General features: G+C 41.7%; 1 protein-coding gene across 2 annotated transcripts; it reads left to right on the plus strand.

Annotated features, from left to right (window-relative positions):
* The first annotated feature begins 154 nt into the window (after positions 1-154).
* Positions 155-19,498, plus strand: LOC307084961 (paraspeckle component 1-like). Of its 2 annotated transcripts, XR_013812340.1 has the most exons (13): positions 155-1,108; positions 1,930-2,118; positions 2,222-2,523; positions 2,644-2,739; positions 3,123-3,319; positions 3,406-3,490; positions 3,774-3,891; positions 5,742-5,790; positions 6,095-6,207; positions 17,832-17,901; positions 18,071-18,173; positions 18,403-18,577; positions 19,025-19,498. XR_013812340.1 is itself a non-coding variant. In XM_079749519.1 (10 exons), exons 1-10 carry the CDS (start codon positions 302-304, stop codon positions 9,544-9,546), a joined length of 2,067 nt encoding a protein of 688 aa, XP_079605645.1. In that variant the 5' UTR covers positions 155-301; the 3' UTR covers positions 9,547-12,205. The 2 variants fall into 2 exon arrangements, 1 of the variants encoding a protein (XP_079605645.1); XM_079749519.1 differs by lacking the exons at positions 17,832-17,901; positions 18,071-18,173; positions 18,403-18,577; positions 19,025-19,498 and adding an exon at positions 9,436-12,205.
* The last annotated feature ends 1,029 nt before the right edge of the window (positions 19,499-20,527 follow it).

The following is a 20,527-nucleotide window of genomic DNA, read 5'->3' on the forward strand; positions in this document are numbered from 1 at the left end:
TCCATTTATTTAACGTTATCTGTTTGCATGCCCTAAAATAAAACGGACTAGAAAGGGGATCGGCGTCATTCAAAGCTCCGAATCCACGCCCCTTCTCCACGGCCGACCACTGGGAAGAAGCGAGGCGGATCCTTCTTTCTGGTCGCCAAGCGAAGTCCCGTCCATCGTTGAGCTGCGCCATTTTGAACGAGCAGTCCACCTACGTATATAGGCCTGCAGAGAAACAGCGTCGATTGCTCATACGTACTTCTTTGTATTTTGCGTTTTAATTTGAACCGTTCGATCGTCCAAGACATCGAAAATGTCTCGGGATAGATTTAACAGGAATAACGGCGGTGGAATGAACAATTTTCAGCCACGTAGGGGTGGCGGCCCCGGTGGCCCGATGCGAGGCGGACTGATGGGGAACCCACATTTCCGGAATCACCCTTTCGGGAACCAGAACCAGAATCAGAACCGAGGCGGACACATGGGTAACAATCTCAACAAGCCGCCGAACGGTAACCAGGGACCACCGAAGCCGCAGACGCCTCAATCCACGCCGGCTATCCTTCCTCCGTCACCAGGCCCTGCTCTGACAATGAAAGGCCCTATACAACAGCAGAAGGAGCAGCAGCAGAAAGAACAACAGCTGAAGGAGCAGCAACAGAAAACCCCAACTACCCCCGTACCCCAGCCGAAGATCACGACACCTACTCCGAACCCCACTATTACATCGACTCCACCGAAACCGAATATTTCATCGCCTGCCCCGAAGCCGAACCTCTCATCGCCTCCCCCAAAACCGAATCTAACATCGCCTCCCCCAAAACCGAATCTAGCATCGCCGCCACCAAAACCGAATCTAGCATCGCCGCCACCAAAACCGAATTTCTCATCACCCCCACCAAAACCGAATTTCTCATCGCCTCCACCCAACCAGGGCAACCGAAATATGAACCAGAACAATAGAAACATGAACCAGCAGCACCAGAAACCGCAGATGACCAATGTAAACGGCCAGCAGCCGAGGCAGATGGGCCACCAAGGCCACAAGCAGTCTCCACAGATGAACAAACCAAGGCCCCAACAGCAGGCCTACAGACCAGAGGGGGGAGAAGGTCCTACGGTACGCCTTGATTTTATTATATTAGACATGAACTATATACATAAATAATCCTTTCCTCTTATATGGCTGTTTACGCTGCCTTATTAGTTTGTGCCTTGATGCGGTTATTTTATCATATTATTGTTATACTGTTGGATGGTGTATTTTTGGATATTTGCAGTAATTGTACTGTGGCTTATATGTGCCGATGATTGGATCCAACCCAAACCGTGCGAGAACGACTCGCAGATCAAAGAACGCGATCAATAAATGGCGATTCTCGAAGCGTTGTTTATGTATGCTGCGCTGCTCACAAACGCATAGATATATGTGTAACTAGTCTTTTTTATCGGTCCGTTGTGCATTCTCACTACACTCGAAAACGCGCTAGGGAAAAAGAAGTCTTGCACCGGCTGATTTGGTCTATACCCAAGTGACATTGCAGTGTTCTCATATGCCCAAACAAAGAACTGCTAAATTGAGCCCGACAGATACAATTTTTCAGCCATCGATACCGATATTGGAGAGTAAAAGATAACCGATAGTCAAAACATAGACATATAGACCTTGGTATATATTTCGTCGTGGTATCCTGGTGAGGGATTTGCTGCTTTCCCCACATCAATGCCTCGGGCCACAGCAACATCGTATTAAAACCATGAGATAAAGGAACCAATTACCTGTAGATATATTTTATGTAATATTCTAATATATCATTTATCGCAATGCAAAGTTCCACCTCTCTAACATATGAACATTCTGGCCATAGGTTATGGAAACACTGTTAATATTTTCTTTGAATTGTTAAGTAACATTGAATTCCATTTTTATTAATTCTGCAGGAACTCAAAGCAACTTTTTCGTTGCTGCTCAAACCCGGTGAGAAGACATACACGCAGAGATGCCGTCTGTTCATTGGTAACCTGCCCAACGATATCAGCGATGAGGAGTTCAAGAAACTGTTTGCCAAGTATGGAGAGCCAAGCGAAGTCTTTATTAACAAGAACAAAGGCTTTGGATTCATTCGATTGGTAAGGACATGTTCACTTAAATTATGGTTTCTAAAAAAAATGGTGCTAAATGTTTATTGTGCGGGGTCAAATCCTAATTATCTCATTCTGGTGTCGATTGTAGGAGTCAAGAGCACTAGCAGAGATTGCTAAAGCCGAATTGGACGACACGCCCATGAAAGGCAGGCCGCTGCGTGTGCGATTCGCCACACACTCTGCGGCCCTCTCAATCAAAAACCTTTCGCCCTTCGTCTCCAATGAGCTCCTGGAAGAGGCGTTCTCACAGTTTGGGATGGTGGAGAGGGCGGTCGTCATTGTTGGCGACCGCGGTAATTCCACATGCAAGGGCCTCGTCGAGTTCGCCTCCAAGCATGCTGCTCGGAAGGCCCTTGACCGCTGCAACGAAGGAGTGTTTCTGCTCACTAGGTATGTTTTTGACCTTTTTGTATGAATATCGGTGGCCAAACATTTGAATGTGTATTTTGATTGGTTCTCATTTGTCCCACCCCATTTTCTAAGTATTAATTCTGTCTTCCGATCCCACAGTTCGCCGCGGCCAGTGGTTGTCGAGCCCCTGGAACAGTATGATGACGAAGATGGCCTCCCAGAGAAGCTGGCCCAGAAAAACCCCAGATACCAAAAGTAAGGGGTTGTAGAAATATATTCAGACCACTACTAAACTTCTGAAGAAAATAAAATGGCTGATCGTCTAGATTTAGGCAATTATTTATTCATTAGGGTGATGATGGTATTGCAAAATCAATGTTGTGGTGCAACATTACCCCGGTGATGACTATGACACCGGCGTAGCGCCCAAGTGCACAGATTTGTCTAGTTCTGAGGCTAGGCCTTTAGGACATCTGGTGCCAAACTCAACCTACTGTAGTCAGTGTTAAGGTTGTTGAGACGCCCCAGCTTACATTTTCTTGGTTGAACCATAAAGTTGTACCTGTAGGCGTAAATGAGATGTATCGGATAGGAAATCCAGGAAAAGCATAATCTTTAACAATGCTGTTTGTCTGCAGGGAGCGAGAGGAGCCACCACGCTTCGCCCGGCCGGGGACCTTTGAGTTTGAGTACTCCAAGCGCTGGAAGTCTCTGGACGAGATGGAGAAGCAGCAGAGGAAGCAGGTGGAGGTGAACATGCGTGAGGCCCGCGAAAAGCTGGAGAGTGAGATGGATGATGCCTTCCACGAGCACCAGGCCACCCTCCTCCGCCAAGGTCAGCGTGGACCCAATTGTATAACAATGGAAAAGCTCTTCTCCTATAGCCGCATGGTGTTAATTGAGTGGTTCTTGTGTCTTCAGACCTGCTGAGGAGACAGGAGGAGCTTCGGCGGATGGAGGAGATGCACAGCCAGGAGATGCTCAAGAGGAAGGAGATGCAGATCAGGTGGGCATGATGGGCCTTTCATTTTGGTAACTGCTTTGAGATTCGGTTAGGACAGTACGATAATGATTTTTACAGATTCTGTATGCTACATTCCTGGTTATGGTGTTTCATTCCAATATTATTCCAGCCATGGTTCCACATAGTTCCCATTTGTAGTGATGGAATGCTAAATGTTAATGTCTCAACCATTGACAGAACTGCTAGTAACGTTAATCTCACTGAGTGTCCCCTGCTGCCTGTCTAGTGGTCCTCAAGGTCTATTTGATGTGGTTTCTCTGAGCAGGCAGGAGGAGGAACGTCGCCGGCGAGAGGAGGAGATGATCCATAAGAGGGAGGTGGAGGAGCAAATGAGGCGCCAGCGTGAGGAGAAGTACAGGGGCATGGGCAACTTCATGGAAAACGTGAGTCCAATCGCTGAAACTAGGGAAGCACCGATTTGAAAAGTTTGGCCGATACCCGATATTAATTTTGCTGTTATGGCCGATAACCGATATTTACCGATATCGATATATGTTTTTTAAAAAAAGTTTCTGAGATAACATTTTTGTACAGACTGAAAATCATGCAAACTGAATTTTTGAAAGTCTTCCTTTATTTTCAGAACGTATTTAACTTCCAAATAACAAGGTTACAGGGCTACAAATAAAACATAAGTAACCAACCTTTACCAACCAAACTATACTCTAGGGTCTATAAAATATAAACGCGTTGTATGATTACAGTTTAATAAATTTTTCACAATTTACCAGCTCTCGTTTTAGAATAATCACCGCGCCATTCGTATCGATGGGAATCGCGACGGTCTATAATTTCAACATAAAGTGTACATATTTATAAATCAAAATTCGTCCCAGCCTTTATACCACAGATACTCTAGTGCATATAACCGCGTTGTCTGATTGCAGTTTAATTCATTTTTCACAATTTACCAGCTCTCATTTTGAAGAATAATCACTGCGCCATTTGTTTCAATGGGAATCGCGACGGTCTATACCAGGGGTCAGCCACCTTTTCAACATTCAGTGAAAGTTTGACATTTTCTCGTTAATGAGTGTGCCTTTAAGCAACAATATATTAAATATTAAGATGAATCTTGACCCAGCGACCAAAAACATTTCCAGAAGACCTGGAATTGTATATTAATTGTATATATATTATATTTCTATATAGTCCACAATCATGCATCGACATTTTAAATGTTTTTTTTGTTATATTTGCTACATGGGCTTACAAATTATAATTACATATGTCCCATCTTAAAACACCACTTTCAGAAACTCATTCAAAAACATATTTGCACTGTGAGAAATGCAAAAAACAAGAAAAGATGAGAATGTTGGAATCATCCACATCAATGTCTTTAAGACATGTACAGCTTTGCAAAACCATGTGAAGGCGATCCATACAGGCCACTTGCAACAATATTTTCTTCTCAATTGATCCCATTTCAGAACACTGCTTTCAGTAACTCATTTTATCATATTTGCACTGGGAGGGAATGCCAAAACAGAATAAAGTGCCAAAAAAAATCTGTTGTAATAATTATGCTGTCGTATTGTGTGGTGAAATTTTTAATAATAAAAGAAAAAAAACTTTTTTTAAGTATTCCAATGATTATGCTGCCACGTGCCAGTGGTGGCACGAGTGCCTAGGGTTGCCGACCCCTGGTCGATACTTTCAACATAAAGTGTACATATTTATAATTTGAAATTCGTCCCAGCCTTTATACCACAGATACTATACATACATATATATATATATATATATATATATATATATATATATATATATACTATAGCATATAACCGCGTTTTCTGATTACAGTTTAATGTAACAGTAAGCAGACAACGTAGCTAATTAACACCGCAACCACACGCAGATAACCATGGCAACAGGTCAAACTAATTTTCTTTTTGCAATCATTCTGTGCATCCGCCATGTTGATAAACAAATAATCCCACTATACACATGGCCAAATCTCCCTTCTCCCTCTCCCGACACACAAACAGCAACTAGAGGATGTTGGTTGTGGATATCGGCCCAATTTTACTCATTGGACCGATGCCGATACGTTAAAAAATGACGAACATCGGCCGATACCGATATTAATGCCGATATATCGTGCATCCCTAGCTGAAACCTAAAACATGAATGATTTTGGTTTGAACTTGGATTAGATTTTGTATTTGACTAATGGACTTTTGGTAAGAAGTGCGTTTTACTTTATTTTTTATTTGTTTTATTCTTGTAGAGGGATCGCGATATGAGAATGAATCAAGGTGGAGCCATGGGCCTGGCTGGTGAGTAATAACTGAATATTTTTACATGCGCCAACTTCTGAGTGAGATTAACTTTTGTTTTTTATATTATATGAATCACTGTTAGGCATGCATATCATAATTGTAAAGAAAAAATATGTCAGTCTATCAGAGAGTAAGGGGTTATATGTTCCATGTTGAAGTTTATGTATAAGCTTTACTCCCTGCCGTTTATTAAGCTTAGTAGGCTGTAGAGTGAAAAACGGAGTAAAAACACTGCCTTCCATGTTTTTCCTGTCAGAACTGTTTTTCCAAATGTGTGACGTAGTGATGTTGTCCTTGTTAGACATGCCTTTTGGCTCTCCAAACCAGAAGTTCCCCATGGGTGGACTTGGCTTTGAGGGACAGCAGGGTGGGATGGGAGGACCCTCTCCTGGAGGCATGATGCCCAACGAAATGGTAAGGTATCCCCCTCCTGGGAACATCTGTAGTTACCACTAGCACCTTTGGCTATGTTTCCCCTGCTGGGAAAAGATGTTGGCAGCAGTTGTTGTTGTTTAATTAACTTTGCAAGCCAAGCGCGGCCAGGGGCCTGACGTCTATAGGTTTCACATCCTGTGGTGGATCTGTGGACGGTACCGTGGGAGCTCGCTCCCAGCTGTGTTGCAGATGTGCTTCATGTCGTCCTGACCTTTTTTGCCTGTTGCAATGGCCAGCCAAGCCCCCCTCAGTTGCTCTCATGTGAGAGCCTACTTCTTTACTGCCCAGTCATCCATCAGTCAACCTGTACTAAAACTGATCATTTCAAGGACCTCTTGTCAGGGTGCTTTGATACAGTCTGAAGAACTGCTCTCGTAAGACCCTGGTGTCTTGTGTGGTCGGCCACTATTGCAAGTCCTGTCTTTGTGGAGCCAGACAGGCACTTTGTCTAGCAATAGAAAATAATGGCGCTTTTTTGGAGTTTTTGTGGAGTTGACCAAACTGCCAAAAATGTTCACCAGATGAGCATGGCAAGGGTACTCGTTGTGTCTGTGTGATTTTTTTTTTTTTTATTATTAAGATTCCGAGTCAATATTTCCCTATGTTGCCTGAAACCTCTCCACCAGGCTGTCTGTCAGGGAGATGGTAGACACTGGTTTGTGTAGATCTACGCCTGTATAATATATTTATATATATATAAATATAGTCCTTAATTCATTAGGCTTACAACTCCAAGCTGTGTAGGTCCCTGTGTTGTCCCGCCCACTTGACAGCCATTGCCAAGCTACGCCCCTTCAAACCACCGTGTGTGTATGACAAGTTTAGCGCTGGAACTTTTGAATCTCTTTGCAAAACTGCTATTTGTGAAATATTGCTGTACTGTAAAGGAACTTTGCGAGCGAGCAATCAAGGTTTTAGTTCAGGTTGACTGTGTGCTGGTGTTTTAATGTATGAAACTGCTTTGCTGGAGTGCTGGTGATATTTAACTGATGGGGGTGGAAAGCTGAGCCATGGCCATTTTTTGTTGTCCTTTTCATGTACACTTGCCTGTAATAATATATACTGGACCTAAGAGGACCTCTGAAGATCATATTGAGCCTCAAAACTGTACTGCTTTACATAACGGAACGCTACATTGATGGTCTACAATTATCATTGGCTACGACAAGGATTACGCAATACGTTTCTTTCAGTCAGTGATTTCAGTGTTGGTAACTCATTTACATTGACTGCATTATTCCTACAATATTCCAAATGAGACCATTCCTGCACATTTGACTTCACCATTCATATTTTCACTTGCATGCTTCACAGCTCACCCATGGTATATGCACATTGGGTTACGATCAGCTGTTACCTCAGTCCATACTGTATATTTAAGATTTCAATGGAAATCCTGAAGACTTTCTAACAGGTCTTTGGATTGGATGGATTTCAAATGAATTCCCTACACGAAAAACCCAGATTCCTTAAAAAAAAAAAGCAACTGAGCACTGTTCTATTCTTGAACATTCTCACACATTCTGATCCATCTATTGTTTTCTATCTATTTAGCTGGTGCATAATAGTGTCTCTAGGCCGAAACACACCAAACCTCAAGTGTAGAGCACAAAAGCAGCGGAACTTCCTTGTGTCTTTGTCTTCACACCCAGTGGGTATATCGAATCCCTCTTGGACCCGCCACTTAAATCAACAAAAAAATGGTGTCGCAGTGTCCTGCTTCAAGCTCTATGGAAGAGCTCATTGATTCACATGAGAGCGGATTGAAGGCTGTATGCTCTACTCTTGACATTTTGTGTGCTTCGGTCTTAAAGGAACATGCCAATTTTCTTGCATATAATAAATGTTTGCCTATGCACTTCATTTACATATATGCCCACAATTGCCCCTGCAACCACCACTACTGCAAACCATTTTTTTAATGCCTTGCTATAAAACATGCTTGAAAGTATTATCAAATGTGGTGTTTTTCCATTGATAATCCTGAAGGACAACAATGGGAGCGGCCGCCTATATTTATTATTGATAGATAAGCCTATTCGATTCTAGAGTATACTGGTTAGGATGGTAGACATTTCTATCCATCATTCGCAGGGATGGACACTCCCTATTGTTATGTCACACGGCAGCGCTGATTTAGAAATGGCTTATCACTCTTAGAACTGATGGTAAAATAGGGGCCTTTTTTGCGGTTTTTGCCGTGCTCAAACTGTTCCGGACGTGGCAGTTTTTAATGACTTCCCAGACCACAGTCCGCTCCAAATGCTCTCTGCAATGGTTTAGTTGCACCGAGCAACTTTGCAGAAAGGCATATTTAGGCTGTATGTAGCTTTCAATGGGAGTACAATAAGCCTTGTCTTAAAGCTTTGGCCCCAATGTCCATTTGTGTTGTTGCTGACATACTTGTGTTCCATCATCTCTGAGCTCATTTACTGCTAATTATCAATTGGATGACTTCTAGCACTGACACAGTATTTCCATACTGATTAATCTCTGGATCTAGTCCATTCAGATGCAACATCAGGACTAGTTAAGTTTGCAACCCTCTTGTTGGGAAGAAAATTATAGTTAAATTTGCTATCTAAATGAATTGCATATATATTTTTGGTATTTCTATTTTCCACTAGTTAACTGCATTAATTTCACACATCGAGGGGGAATATACAACATTTGTATGTACAAATATTAGGGGGGGAGGGGGGGAGTTAACATCCAAGTCGCTTTTTTTGTATTGGGTAGTGCCGTTTTTATTTTTTCGAGATGCCAGCAGTGAGAGCGGTAGATCCATCTTTGGCATGCACTGGAGTCCCACGCTAGGTAGGCACTGACTAACGAAAGCATTACCCTTTCTTCCTTCTCCGTATGTAACCTGTGGCACCTGTGGATCTCCATATTGGAACGAACGGTACCTTCGGATGTGTCATCTGCCGGTTGTGTTGCAAATCTGCTTTTGCTCATAAATCGCAAAAACTCTACCTCTCGACACATACTCACCCGCATATAACACTCTATCACACACACTCTCTCACACACACTCATTCAAACACACAAACGCTCACTCACACACAAACACACACACACACTCTCACTCTCTTAATAATGCTACACTTCTGCCACCGTGGACATGAATTGTGTGCTGTCACACTGAACATCACAATTTACCTCCTTCCCCTCATTGCCTGAATACGAAACTGATTCCCCTAACAGCGCAATGAGCGCTTCCCCCAGGGAGGTCCCAGGGGGATGGGTCCTGGTAACCCTGGGTTTGGCAGGGGCCGCGAAGAGTTTGACGGACCTGCCAAGAAGCCACGCTTTTAAACGCTGGCCCTGGCAGCCATTTTGCCAGCAGCGGCAGCACTCTTTGTGTAGTTCCTCTTAGGGAAAACCTGAGTTATAAATGTTGTATTCAAGTTTCCAAGTGATTGTGCATTTTTAGCCCCTGAGACTCGAGTCATTTTATGGCACCTAATGAAAAATTTTCCTTTTTATTTTATTTTTGTATTTGGAGTAGACCAGTAGGAATATGACCCATTTATAATTTCTTTCTTTATACAGTTGTCTCATATTCTTTTAGTGGTCGTCATGTAACAATTGTAATTTTCTCAACTTTCTATCTATGGCTGTGTTTTTGTGCCAACCATTTGAAGTAAAAGCATGTATTACAATAAAGACAATTATTGGTTCCATCACAGGAAAAAGTCTTTAGAATTGTTTTCTTAAAACAAGATGAAATATCTACACCATAAGCATCCGTTTCCAGTAGTTTCAAATGTAAAAAATGCCAGGGTGGTCACAAGTCTGGAGGAGAGGATAACTTACTTTACATGTATTTAAATTTTCAAAGACTTCCGTCCAGGCATGAAAAAGCCAATGTCTGTTTCTTGTTGGATAGCTAAGAATTCTTCTAACATGCATTATTGACAGTTACTGGTTCAAGCAGCTGTACTTGGCGATCTTATCTTTTAAGAAGTAAGATCAATGCAGCTAGTTGACATGTAATGTATTTTGCAGTTTTTTTTTTTCTTCTAACATAAGGCCCTGTCTACAAAACCAGGACCTGCTTTTGAGATCTGAGATTTGATCTTGATTAATTTGGGGTGTATCCCCATCCAAAATAACTTTTGCATGTCTCAAAATACCCCCAATATTGGGCCAATATTGCATTGAACATGTATCCGAAGAACACAATATCTGTTAAGGAACAAATTATGGCAGCCCAATGTGCTGATATTCAGAGTATTCTCCCTGAAAAATCGTTGCACCACTTATTTTAAGTTGGTAAATGTATTTTATAAACAAATGCCACTACTTTACCGTAATTCATAAGACTGGAATACACCAGTGCAAGGTTTGCCATTTCCTTTGGCAACTAATATTTCTTAGGTCTGTTGCTGAATTAATTGTTTCCATTATTATTTATTTCCACTCGGCTTGAAAGAAGGCAAGTGTCCCAATATGATCCATCTAGTATTCAGCTCCATAAGGAAGCATCACAGGTGCCAAAGTCATGCCTTTACTTTAGCCAAGACAAGATTCTAACATTTTACTCTCAAACAAAGAAGGTATGCCAACAGCTGCCCTTACCTGAAAAATAAATATTGAAATTCATTATTGAGCCTCGAATGCTTGTTTCCAAAATGATGTCCTCTTCATCCGCAATAAGTAGCCAAGTTTTAAGTGAAGTTCTTGGAAAATTGAAGGTCATAGCGTACAAGTAGCTATTGTGATTTGTTATTTGCTCAGCATTGTGTTGGCGTTTATTTAATTGATAACGCATCCACTGTAGAGCTGTATGTAGATATAGAGGGCTCAAGCTAAGGTTACTTAAACAGAACGGTTCTTATTTTCTTGATAATACATTAATCAAAACATTAAATTTCTCCCAAGTTCCTTTCTGTTTATCACTAAGTGCTACACACTGTACTTTTAAGGCAATGGATTGGACAATCCCAGCATTTCTGATGGGAACCTGACAAAGAATGATTGTCGCTCTAAAAATGTTTTTCAGAAATCCAGTTGGAACTGCTTTCTAACTGGCTGCCTGCTTTGACTTTGGTGAAATATCCACTGTCCATCAGGCAAAATTATACTTTATGGTCAAGCACTAAAACATTGCAAATATCTTATTGGAAGTAACTCCCTATGAGAATTGGTTTGCGACTTCAAATCTACTTTATTTTTTTATTTTTTTGTGCCTATCCTCTTAAGCTTACACTTTCTATAGGTATGTGGACTGAATTCAAGTCTTGAGATTGATCCGGTTAACAAGATCTCTCAGGTTTGTGCCTTACCAATATTGGAGCATTGTGATCATGCCCAATAAATTAAGCAGAGTCATTTTCTTACCACCTTGTTAATTTTTCTCTATAAATTATGAAAAACAGAATTCTTAAATACTTATAATGAAGACTTCATTATAAGCACTTAACTTGGATATTGAATAATTCTTAAGCTCAATGATGTTGAACGTAGTATCAAAATATGCAATTAAAAAAAAAAGTAATGTTTTTATATCATACAAGCTTTTCATATGTATCATTGGATAAATCGTAAGAGATATAAGGATAGTTAAAATTGTAATTTGTTAATTCTGGCCACGGTACAAATATGAATGTGTTATACGGATTAGTCTACAAATATCTTGGTGTGAAAATGGAGTGCAATATTAATAAACGTGCCATTTTAAGAATGGTATGTTACCAAGTTCTATTTTGCTAGAGATGCACTTTAGCTCGAAGCATCAGCTATTTGCCTGAAAAGTTAATAGAACGGCATATTCAATAGAAGAGAACAAATATATATTTAGCAGTATACTATGCGCTATAATCAGGATTTTAAACGATTGGAAGGGTAAGATCTTGAAGTTAATCCTGAGTTGATATCTAGATATATGAAACTGCAAATTGGAACTCCAAGTTCGAATATAAGAAAACGTTCTCCTGGATAATTGTTTGTATCAGAATAAGGCTCCACTTATGATAAAACAGCCACCCAGAAGAACATATCCATCGAGAAGATCAATCTTTTGTATAGAACCTAACCCAACCATGGAGGACCACAACAATTGGCTGTAGGTTAAGCTAAAAATATGATTGGAAAATTGGAAATAAATTGTGAATTTTAACATGTCATGTTATGTATATGCTTTGGTGTTATTCACATTCTTTCCTTTAACAGGTTTGATCATCTTAAAAGATTGGACAATGAAAAGCAAGTGACCAAAATGAGTCTTAATTGCTAACTTTAGTCCTGCCTTTTGAAAGGTGGCAAAAAATGTGAAAGACAATGTTATCTCCCGATTGACATATGCATGTCTAGTTTATATAGCCTATATATATTTTTATTTTTGCGGAAAAGGAAAACTTTGTTTTAATAAGTAACTGCTTGATTTAACACAATTTACATAAATCTAATTGACATATCTAATTCAATCTGCATTAACAAAATTAAATTGTTCATCAATAATCAACCTTATAACGGGCAAGTAATAACCTAAGAGCCCTCGGATAAAAAATAGTTTTTCCTTTTCTGGGATCCATCGTGTGCCTTAATTTGAACTTAAATTAGTTGTTTTTCCAATGACAGCACTAACATTGGTGCGGCCAGTAGAGCCCGACCGATACTTGGTTTTAGGGTCCGACAAATATTATCGAGTCAAAAATGACTGATATATTGGCCAACTTTCAAAAATATCGATATGCCTGTTTTTAAAATATATATATATATATTGTGGTATCCTTTAGGGTGGAGCAGCTCCTTGGGATTTGCTGCTCACCCTCCAGCAATTATTTCGGCCACAGCAACATCGCATTAGAATCATGAGCTAAAGGAACCAATTAAATGTGTGGTGAGGAGCTACTGAATTTCCCACAGAAAATGACACTGTTAATGTTGGGAGTGTTAACGTGGATGTACTCAGTTCGTTTTTTGAGATTCAGCCAACACAGGAGAGGATTTATAAAGAAGGAATTTCATTTATATATTGACGCAATTTCTGTAAAAAAAAAAAAAAAAACATCAAGATTTTCTTTCTAGCCTTGATAAGCCAATATTGGGCAAAGAAATCAACCAAGCGATATATTGGTAGGGCTGTAATTGTCACCCATTGCACAGCCGAAACACAGAACTAGAGCTAAATATCGTATCTTTCGACATGTCTTTCTTTCTCACTGTTCAACACTGCCATCTATTTCGTCTAGTGTGTCCCGGCCACACCAGACGCAATGCCCCTCGCCTGCCATTACCTTCCATCCCCCTGCCCCTCTCTAGATCAACTAATGGGAGTATGCAACGGTTTCAATGGAAGTGCTTGAAACCAGAAAAAATATATTTAACCCGGCATTGCGTCGGTTGGGTCCTGGCAAGCTTTACAATGAAGCTCTGCCGTCATCAAGTCTGACTCGGACCAAGAGCGGATCTGTTAACTTTCTACATACAGCACCTTGATATTGTAGTTTTGCTTTTTCGAGTTTTATTCAAATGTTGAAATAAATTTCGCCTTTTATAGAAAACGAGACAGCCATGAGTGGTGCTGTAAAAGCCGCATGATGGCGGAGCGCCACTATTATATTCTTCAGGGAGAATCCTGATACAATTTTAGATCATCTACTTGTAATAAGCCTGTGATTTACCGTGTTTCTCGTGTGCTATTTAAGGAGGATTTATCTGTTGAATTACCCCTGATACCGAAAATTCTCGAACCTGAATATCAACGGCCAACTGATACATCGCTTGGCCCCTAATCACTTTCTTATCCTCAGCTTATTGTAAAATTGGATCATTTGAGCTGAAAAATAATGTTGAAAATATAATAGTGCTTTACCTGTTTTCTTTGTATGACTGCTTGTACTTCTTCTTTCCATTGGGTGGGGGTTGAAATTGGGGGGATATCCCTCCATGCCTGTGAAGCCTTGCTGAAATGGATGCTATGTTGTGGTTGGGGCGGTTGTTTGGTATGGTTGTAATATTGTTTGCCTTTTAGGTCTCTTCCAGCCTAGTAACCACGTTCTTGATATAGCCCTGGATGCTCCTCTTCCATCAACATTTGGGGTCCATGGTTTCTCTATGGATCCAAGCTTATGAACATTTACAATACATATAGGGCATTTAGCGGACGCTTTCATCCAAAGCGATTTACAACAGTTTATACACAGTGATGGGGGACTCAACCATTCAAGGCGACAGCTTGCTCGTCTTGAGTATTAACTGTTAGGTGTCTTGCTCAGGCACATGATAGCTTCACTATTAGAGGCAATTTGTTACCAATTGAAGAACAAAATCTTAGCTTTAGTGTGCAATCAGATGCTCTCATATATATATATCACTTATTGAAGAAACACAATATATAGCTTCATCGATGCTCACATGAGTAGGTTACCTGTTTTAGACTGCATATCTCAGATGTATATCTCCTCACTGAAAAGTTCAGCAATAGAAGTTCTCAGTGCTTGTCCTGGTGTCATATGCAGGAATTTAGACCGTGTCTGTCCGGGAAATGGCGTGTTATCTGGCTGACTAGTCTGGCTCGCCAAATATTGAGTAAGAATAAAATCAAAGTGTAGTTTCCTAGTCTTAAGTTCCAAACATACCACAGAGCCCAGACGCTTTGTTCATTACGTAACATTTTCCAGCTAAAATCCAAAGCGATTTAAAATAACTATTCAGCCATTAAGATACAAGAATCATTTGAGTACAATTCATAAAATAAGCCAAGTGCTACATTTTAGAAACAAAATATAGATGTATATTTTTTGTTTTCAAGAGATTAATGCATTGGCCAATAGCCAGATGGGATTTTATTGAGCGGCAGATTTAGCACCCTGGTAGTGGATGAGAAGGAAGCCTTTTGCGAAGTGGACGGGCTGGGGTGTAATCTTTGACCATGTTCTGGATGTAGGATGAGCCTTTCGCAGCACGGTTGGTAAGTACCAGTGACTTGAATCGTATTCAAGGAGCCACAAGGGAAGGGTGCGGAGGAGCGGTGTAGTGTGGGAGAACTCGGGTAGGCGGAAGACCAGCTGGGCTGCTGCATTCTGGATGAGCTGCAGAAGTTGAATGGCAGACCAGACAGAAGGGAGTTGCAGTAGTCCAGACCCAAGATGACGCTAGCCTGGACGAAAACCTGCGTGGCCTTCTGGGTGAGGAAAGGACGTATCCTCCTGAAGTTGTGGAGCATAAATCTGCTGGAGCAGATTGTCGCAGCGATGGTTGCAGCAAAGGACATCTGGTAATCCAGTGTCACACCCAGGTTCAGTTTGAGCCACACACAACAGTTCTGTACCACAGAGTTCTCTATATGGATAGAGAAGTCGTTGATGGGAGATGCCATACCTGAAACGAAAAGCATTGATCTCGTTCAGACTGAGCGTCAAGTGGTGTTTTGAAAATCCACGAGATGTCGGCTAGACACTCGGATTTAAAGGTGGCACCTGGTTTCACCTGTCCCCTGCATAGCTGTGGTAGGAAGTGCCATTTGAGTGAATAACAGAACCCAGTCACTTGGTATATAGAGAGAAGATGATGGGACCCAGAACAGAACCCCGAGGGACCCCAGTTGTTATGCTACACGGTTCCGATTCTTTCATGCAAGAAGGGAGAGTGCAGAGCCTGAGATCCCCAGTCTGGTGCTTTTCTAGCAATGTGAAGTTTATCTGAATGCAAGGAGGGCCGCCTCCATTGAAAGGGTTGACTGGTGATAGTTAAAGAGTTGGGTAAAGACGGCACACAAGTGTTTTGGAAATCAATGGATGGAGAGACAAGTCTGTAATTCTTAACATCAGATGGGTTTGGTGTGGGTTAATTTTTATGGAGGGTTCACTCTCTGCTTTAAGATTTTTCGGATAACAACCAGTTATCAAAGAGGTATATATGAGATGGGTAAAGAAAAGGAGGCCGGTAGCCATACACTGAAGGTGTTTTGTGGATAGGGTTGAGATGGCAGTTGGTATGAATTGACCAAGGGTGGAGCTCAAAGGGATAGTGCTAGAAAGAAAAAGTTAGTGCTGTAGAGGTGGAGAGGACAGGTGTTGGATGAAGGTAGTAACTTTTTTAAGATGGTGCAATAAAATTCCTCTGGAGGAGTGAAATGGGGGAGCGGGGGGATAAAGGAGGGGAAAATAAGATGGACATAACGATTTTGGGGGTTGGATTAGGTAGTTAGATTTTTTAGATTGTAAGAAAGTGCTTTTATCGCAGATAAAGAGGGTAGAAAAGAGGAGCGAAGAGAATGATAAGCAAGAACATTGTCAGAGGGCTTGGATTTGCACCTTGTCTCTCAGCCGTGTAATGGCCCCCGGCAGCGCTCTGGGTCAGGCACAAAGATGGAGTTGTTTGCTTGGGCCTGCCAGTTAGATTAGAGAAGAGATAATAATGTCCATGGAAAAGTTGCGAAAGTCATGAGTGAGAAGGAGTCTTTTGATGGGAGAGCTGATAGGATATTATATGAAGCGAGAGAGGAGGGAGAGTTGCTGCATATAGGGAAAGAATGTAGAAGCAGGGGGTTTGACATTTGAAGAGGTTAAAGTTAAAGTGATATAAAGAGGCAATACAGAAAGGTCGGTGGCAGAGCCGTTCCTTGTGGTAGTTTTACCTGCTCTTTGTGTGGGGGGAGGGATTAATGGAAGAGAACAACTACTGAGATGATAACTTCTGTCTGGATGTTGAATTCACCGTGAAGTACCAGCGGGGGGCCCTCTTCGGGGATGTTCGGTAGGAGGACGTCTAATTCCCAAGGAGGACCTGGTGAGCGATAGAGATCAGCAATGTATAATTTCACCTGGTAAGTTACAGACACGGACTGAAATGCGAAAGGTGTTGAAGGTGTAAAGAGAAATCATTTATTAGTGGGTTATTGGAAGATACCTAAGAAACCAGCCCCATGGGGAACAGGTTTCTAAAGGGAATGTAGGCGATTCAAGAGAAAATATAAACCAATCAGCATCTGCTTTGCCAATGGCCAGCCGCATTTGTTCTGATGCCTTGCTCCATCGGTGTCCCCGGCCAGCATGAAACTGGAAGGGCAGGTTTGACAGAACTAAATCTGCACGTGAAAGTAGCCCTTTGTTTTAGCTTCCTTTGGACGAGTTTCCGCTCAAAAGTTTATCATATTCCTTTGATTGATTCCAGAGAGGACACAGCACAGCAGGTTATACTTTGAGTGAGGAAAGGCATTTGATAATTAAAAATATACATATAAATACTTTATTCTTTAAGGGCACACAGAGCAAATTAATTACAAGATGGGGGATGTTTTTTTTTTGTATTTATTTAACATTGTCTATATTTAATGATGAAAGACCAGTAAATCAATGAAAGGTCAGCTTTATCAAACAAAAAAAATGTCCTGCATCAAGCCAGCAGTGACTCGATTGGAGAGTAGATATTCATGGCGCCACAGAGAACCCACAGCAAAATATATCCTATTCAAGTAGCCCCACGTTCAGCGTGCAATATCTGGACATCTTCAGTCATCGATCCATTATGTTTATAGCCCTGTCTTTTGTATCCATAATCAGCTGTGTTTGTCGTTTGGGTTCCATGTAACCTCCATCTCCAATTCCAGCACTGTTCTCCTGAATGACCTCCACATGTCTTTTATCTTCCAGTAAAAGCCATCATCGATCATGAGACCAAGAACGGTATTCCTGTAATCGTATTATGAGCGGCTGCTCCCAGGTAAGGACATCATTGTTTAGCTATTTCAGTCTTTGTTCTAATTTTTGGATCAGAAAGTAGCAAGACTGAATGTGATCCTGGTTTCAGCCTCCATTGTTCTCATTCTCCTCCTCTGTTGCCTTCTTCCTTCTCTGTGGGTCCCCACTCTCTCTTTTTCTCTGTCTCTCAGGGGGGGAGCCCTCTCCATTCAGACTGCCCTGATGTGTCGGCAGCAGTTGGCTGGTGCTGTGTCACTGAGCTACGGGCTACCACTCCAAAAGACCTTCCCACAGGTACCGCATACCACCTCCTTTTTATCTTTGGAAGTCAGGATAAAGTATATCTTCTTGGCCACATATTATTATACTTTGTGGTATATATAAGAGAGGATTCAGACACTTCCTCCAGGTCCCCATGTGGCATCCAGAACCCTCTACCTAAGAAGGGCACCCCTAGTGTCAGGCCGGCCTTGTCCGACACTCATGTGCCCCCCCCCCCCCCCCCCCCCCACACACCATGCAGGCGGCAAGCAGCAGCGGCAACAAGAACACGCATCCTGCAGTGCCTCAGAGAGATGGACCTGATGGTGTCTGAGCAGGCTGGAGCACCAATGTCCAAGAAGCTGAAGACCATTGGGAAGCACGACAAGATCTCTTTCAGAACCCACCACGGGTTCCTCGACAGCTGCTGTCCACAGGTGTGTGGGTGGGTGGGTGGGCATGATGGCTCCCGCGCATATCCTGCGTCCATTTGGGGTGTTGTTTTTGTGCAAGATGCAACATGCACATGACCAGTAGGGGCAGTATGGTATGTGACAGATCCAGGGGTCAGTAAGCACATCAGCAGCGACAACAATGGCAAAGGGAAGCCTTTGCGGTCACTCTTTCTGCCTTGCTCTCACAATTACTACATAGTAACCTCCTTTAGTATCCCCTTATTCCTTTCCTACGTCATGCAAATTCGAATGTTTCTTTAGAGGGCCCTCTTGTGGAATCTCCCAGTAACACTAAATGTACATGGGTGAGACTGTGTACATTTCAAGACTCGGCCCGGATTGCATGGTTAAAAACTGAAAAAGAGTAACTCCAGCTTTAAAGCAATAGATCAATGTATTTAAATATCTTCTCTCTCTATTCTGTTGCAGGAGATGGTGGCTGTGAAGGATTCTTTTGAGAAGCAGTTGCCTTGAATCTGACCTCAGTACACCTGTTATGACCCCCACACACACACACACACACACACACACACACACACACACACACACACACACACACACACACACACACACACACACACACACTCAAATACTTACCAGTCGACCCTCCACCCATCCATTCCTCTCAATGCTTCTCAAACTGTCAAAAGACAACAATATAAAAAATCTCTTGCTAGGTTTTATTTTATAAAAATTGTTGATGTTCATGGGGGAAGGGGGTTGAAGGAGTTATGACCCTTGTACAGAAGAATATTAATGGGATTAATATGGGGGACTAACCCTTTTTTCCAGTTTATCATTCGTTGCATGTCTACAATTCTGGTACTAAAACCTAATTTTAAATAAATAAAATCTAAAATAGGTCATGTGTATTTTGATTGTGGAGGAAAAATAAATGATGCCAATTTCATTGGTTCAATTGTCTTGTTGTCCTTAAACTTTCTTCAGTTGGAAATGTATTCCTTTGCATACACCTACCATGTACGTCATGCATGATAGGATATTTTGATTGCGATACTCCGCCATTTTGAGAATTCTTAGGAGAACAGAGTTGTGTGTATCCTAAATCAACGTAAATAAACTGTCGCATAAATACTTGGCGGCAGTCGGAACAAAACGTCTCATGACTAATACACGATTAATAACTAAACAATGACGAATAAAACAATGCTAGAGACATAACCCTACATTCCCATGCTACTATATTATTATTGCCTATGATTTCGTTAATGCCTGATTGCGCCATAAACTGCAAACACATTTGTCCACAATTGTAATTATTTGGCATTAGGAAGTTCCAGATACCTTGGCTGTAACCTGTAACGGACATACTTATGCGTTCTGTGGCGTAGGTAATCGCACGTTATGATAAAATCACTTTCACACGACGGTCTGCGGTTTCCATGGAGACGGAGGAGCCTGGCTGGTGACGTGGCAGAGAGAAGGACCCTTTGCAAACGTCTTGTCTATCATGGACAATGGCCGTCATTCACCTACCACACCTCCATTACGAAGCAGATGAGTACGTTCACCAGCAGGTTACTTGCCCACCACATAGCAGCTCAACGGGCAGATTCAGGACTCTGTTACCAGAGCCAGTGGGTTCTCAATTATACGCAACAGAAGCAGGAGGCTTGTCTGAAGTATGGGCCTGGTGCACTGATCTCATCTAATTTCAAGTCAGTCTCTTTACACCCGTTGCACACCATTTTTGCACTGGGATCATTCATTTTTCATCCACTATTACTTTACTGCATCTCCGTACAGGATATTGTTTTATAAGTTTTAGTGTCTGTTTATGGATAGTGTAGGTAGGCCTTTATACAGGCCATTTTCTATTGGGTTTACTGCTACTGTATTTTTTATTGTAAGAAATTTAAGCGTTGTGTTGCGCTTCTGGGTGCCTCGATTTCCTTAGGGCTTAATTAATTG

The sequence above is a fragment of the Pollachius pollachius genome (assembly GCF_949987615.1).
Source record: "Pollachius pollachius genome assembly, chromosome: 13".
In the NCBI taxonomy this organism is placed as follows: Eukaryota; Metazoa; Chordata; class Actinopteri; order Gadiformes; family Gadidae; genus Pollachius; species Pollachius pollachius.

What these genes read in the sequence shown, in the direction of transcription:
- LOC307084961 (XM_079749519.1), top strand. Translation starts at nt 302, where the DNA reads ATGTCTCGGGATAGATTTAACAGGAATAACGGCGGTGGAATGAACAAT. An exon ending in GCTTTGGATTCATTCGATTG is followed by an intron (nt 2,119 to 2,221) that starts GTAAGGACATGT and finishes TGTCGATTGTAG; the next exon opens with GAGTCAAGAGCACTAGCAGA. An exon ending in GCATGATGCCCAACGAAATG is followed by an intron (nt 6,208 to 9,435) that starts GTAAGGTATCCC and finishes TTCCCCTAACAG; the next exon opens with CGCAATGAGCGCTTCCCCCA.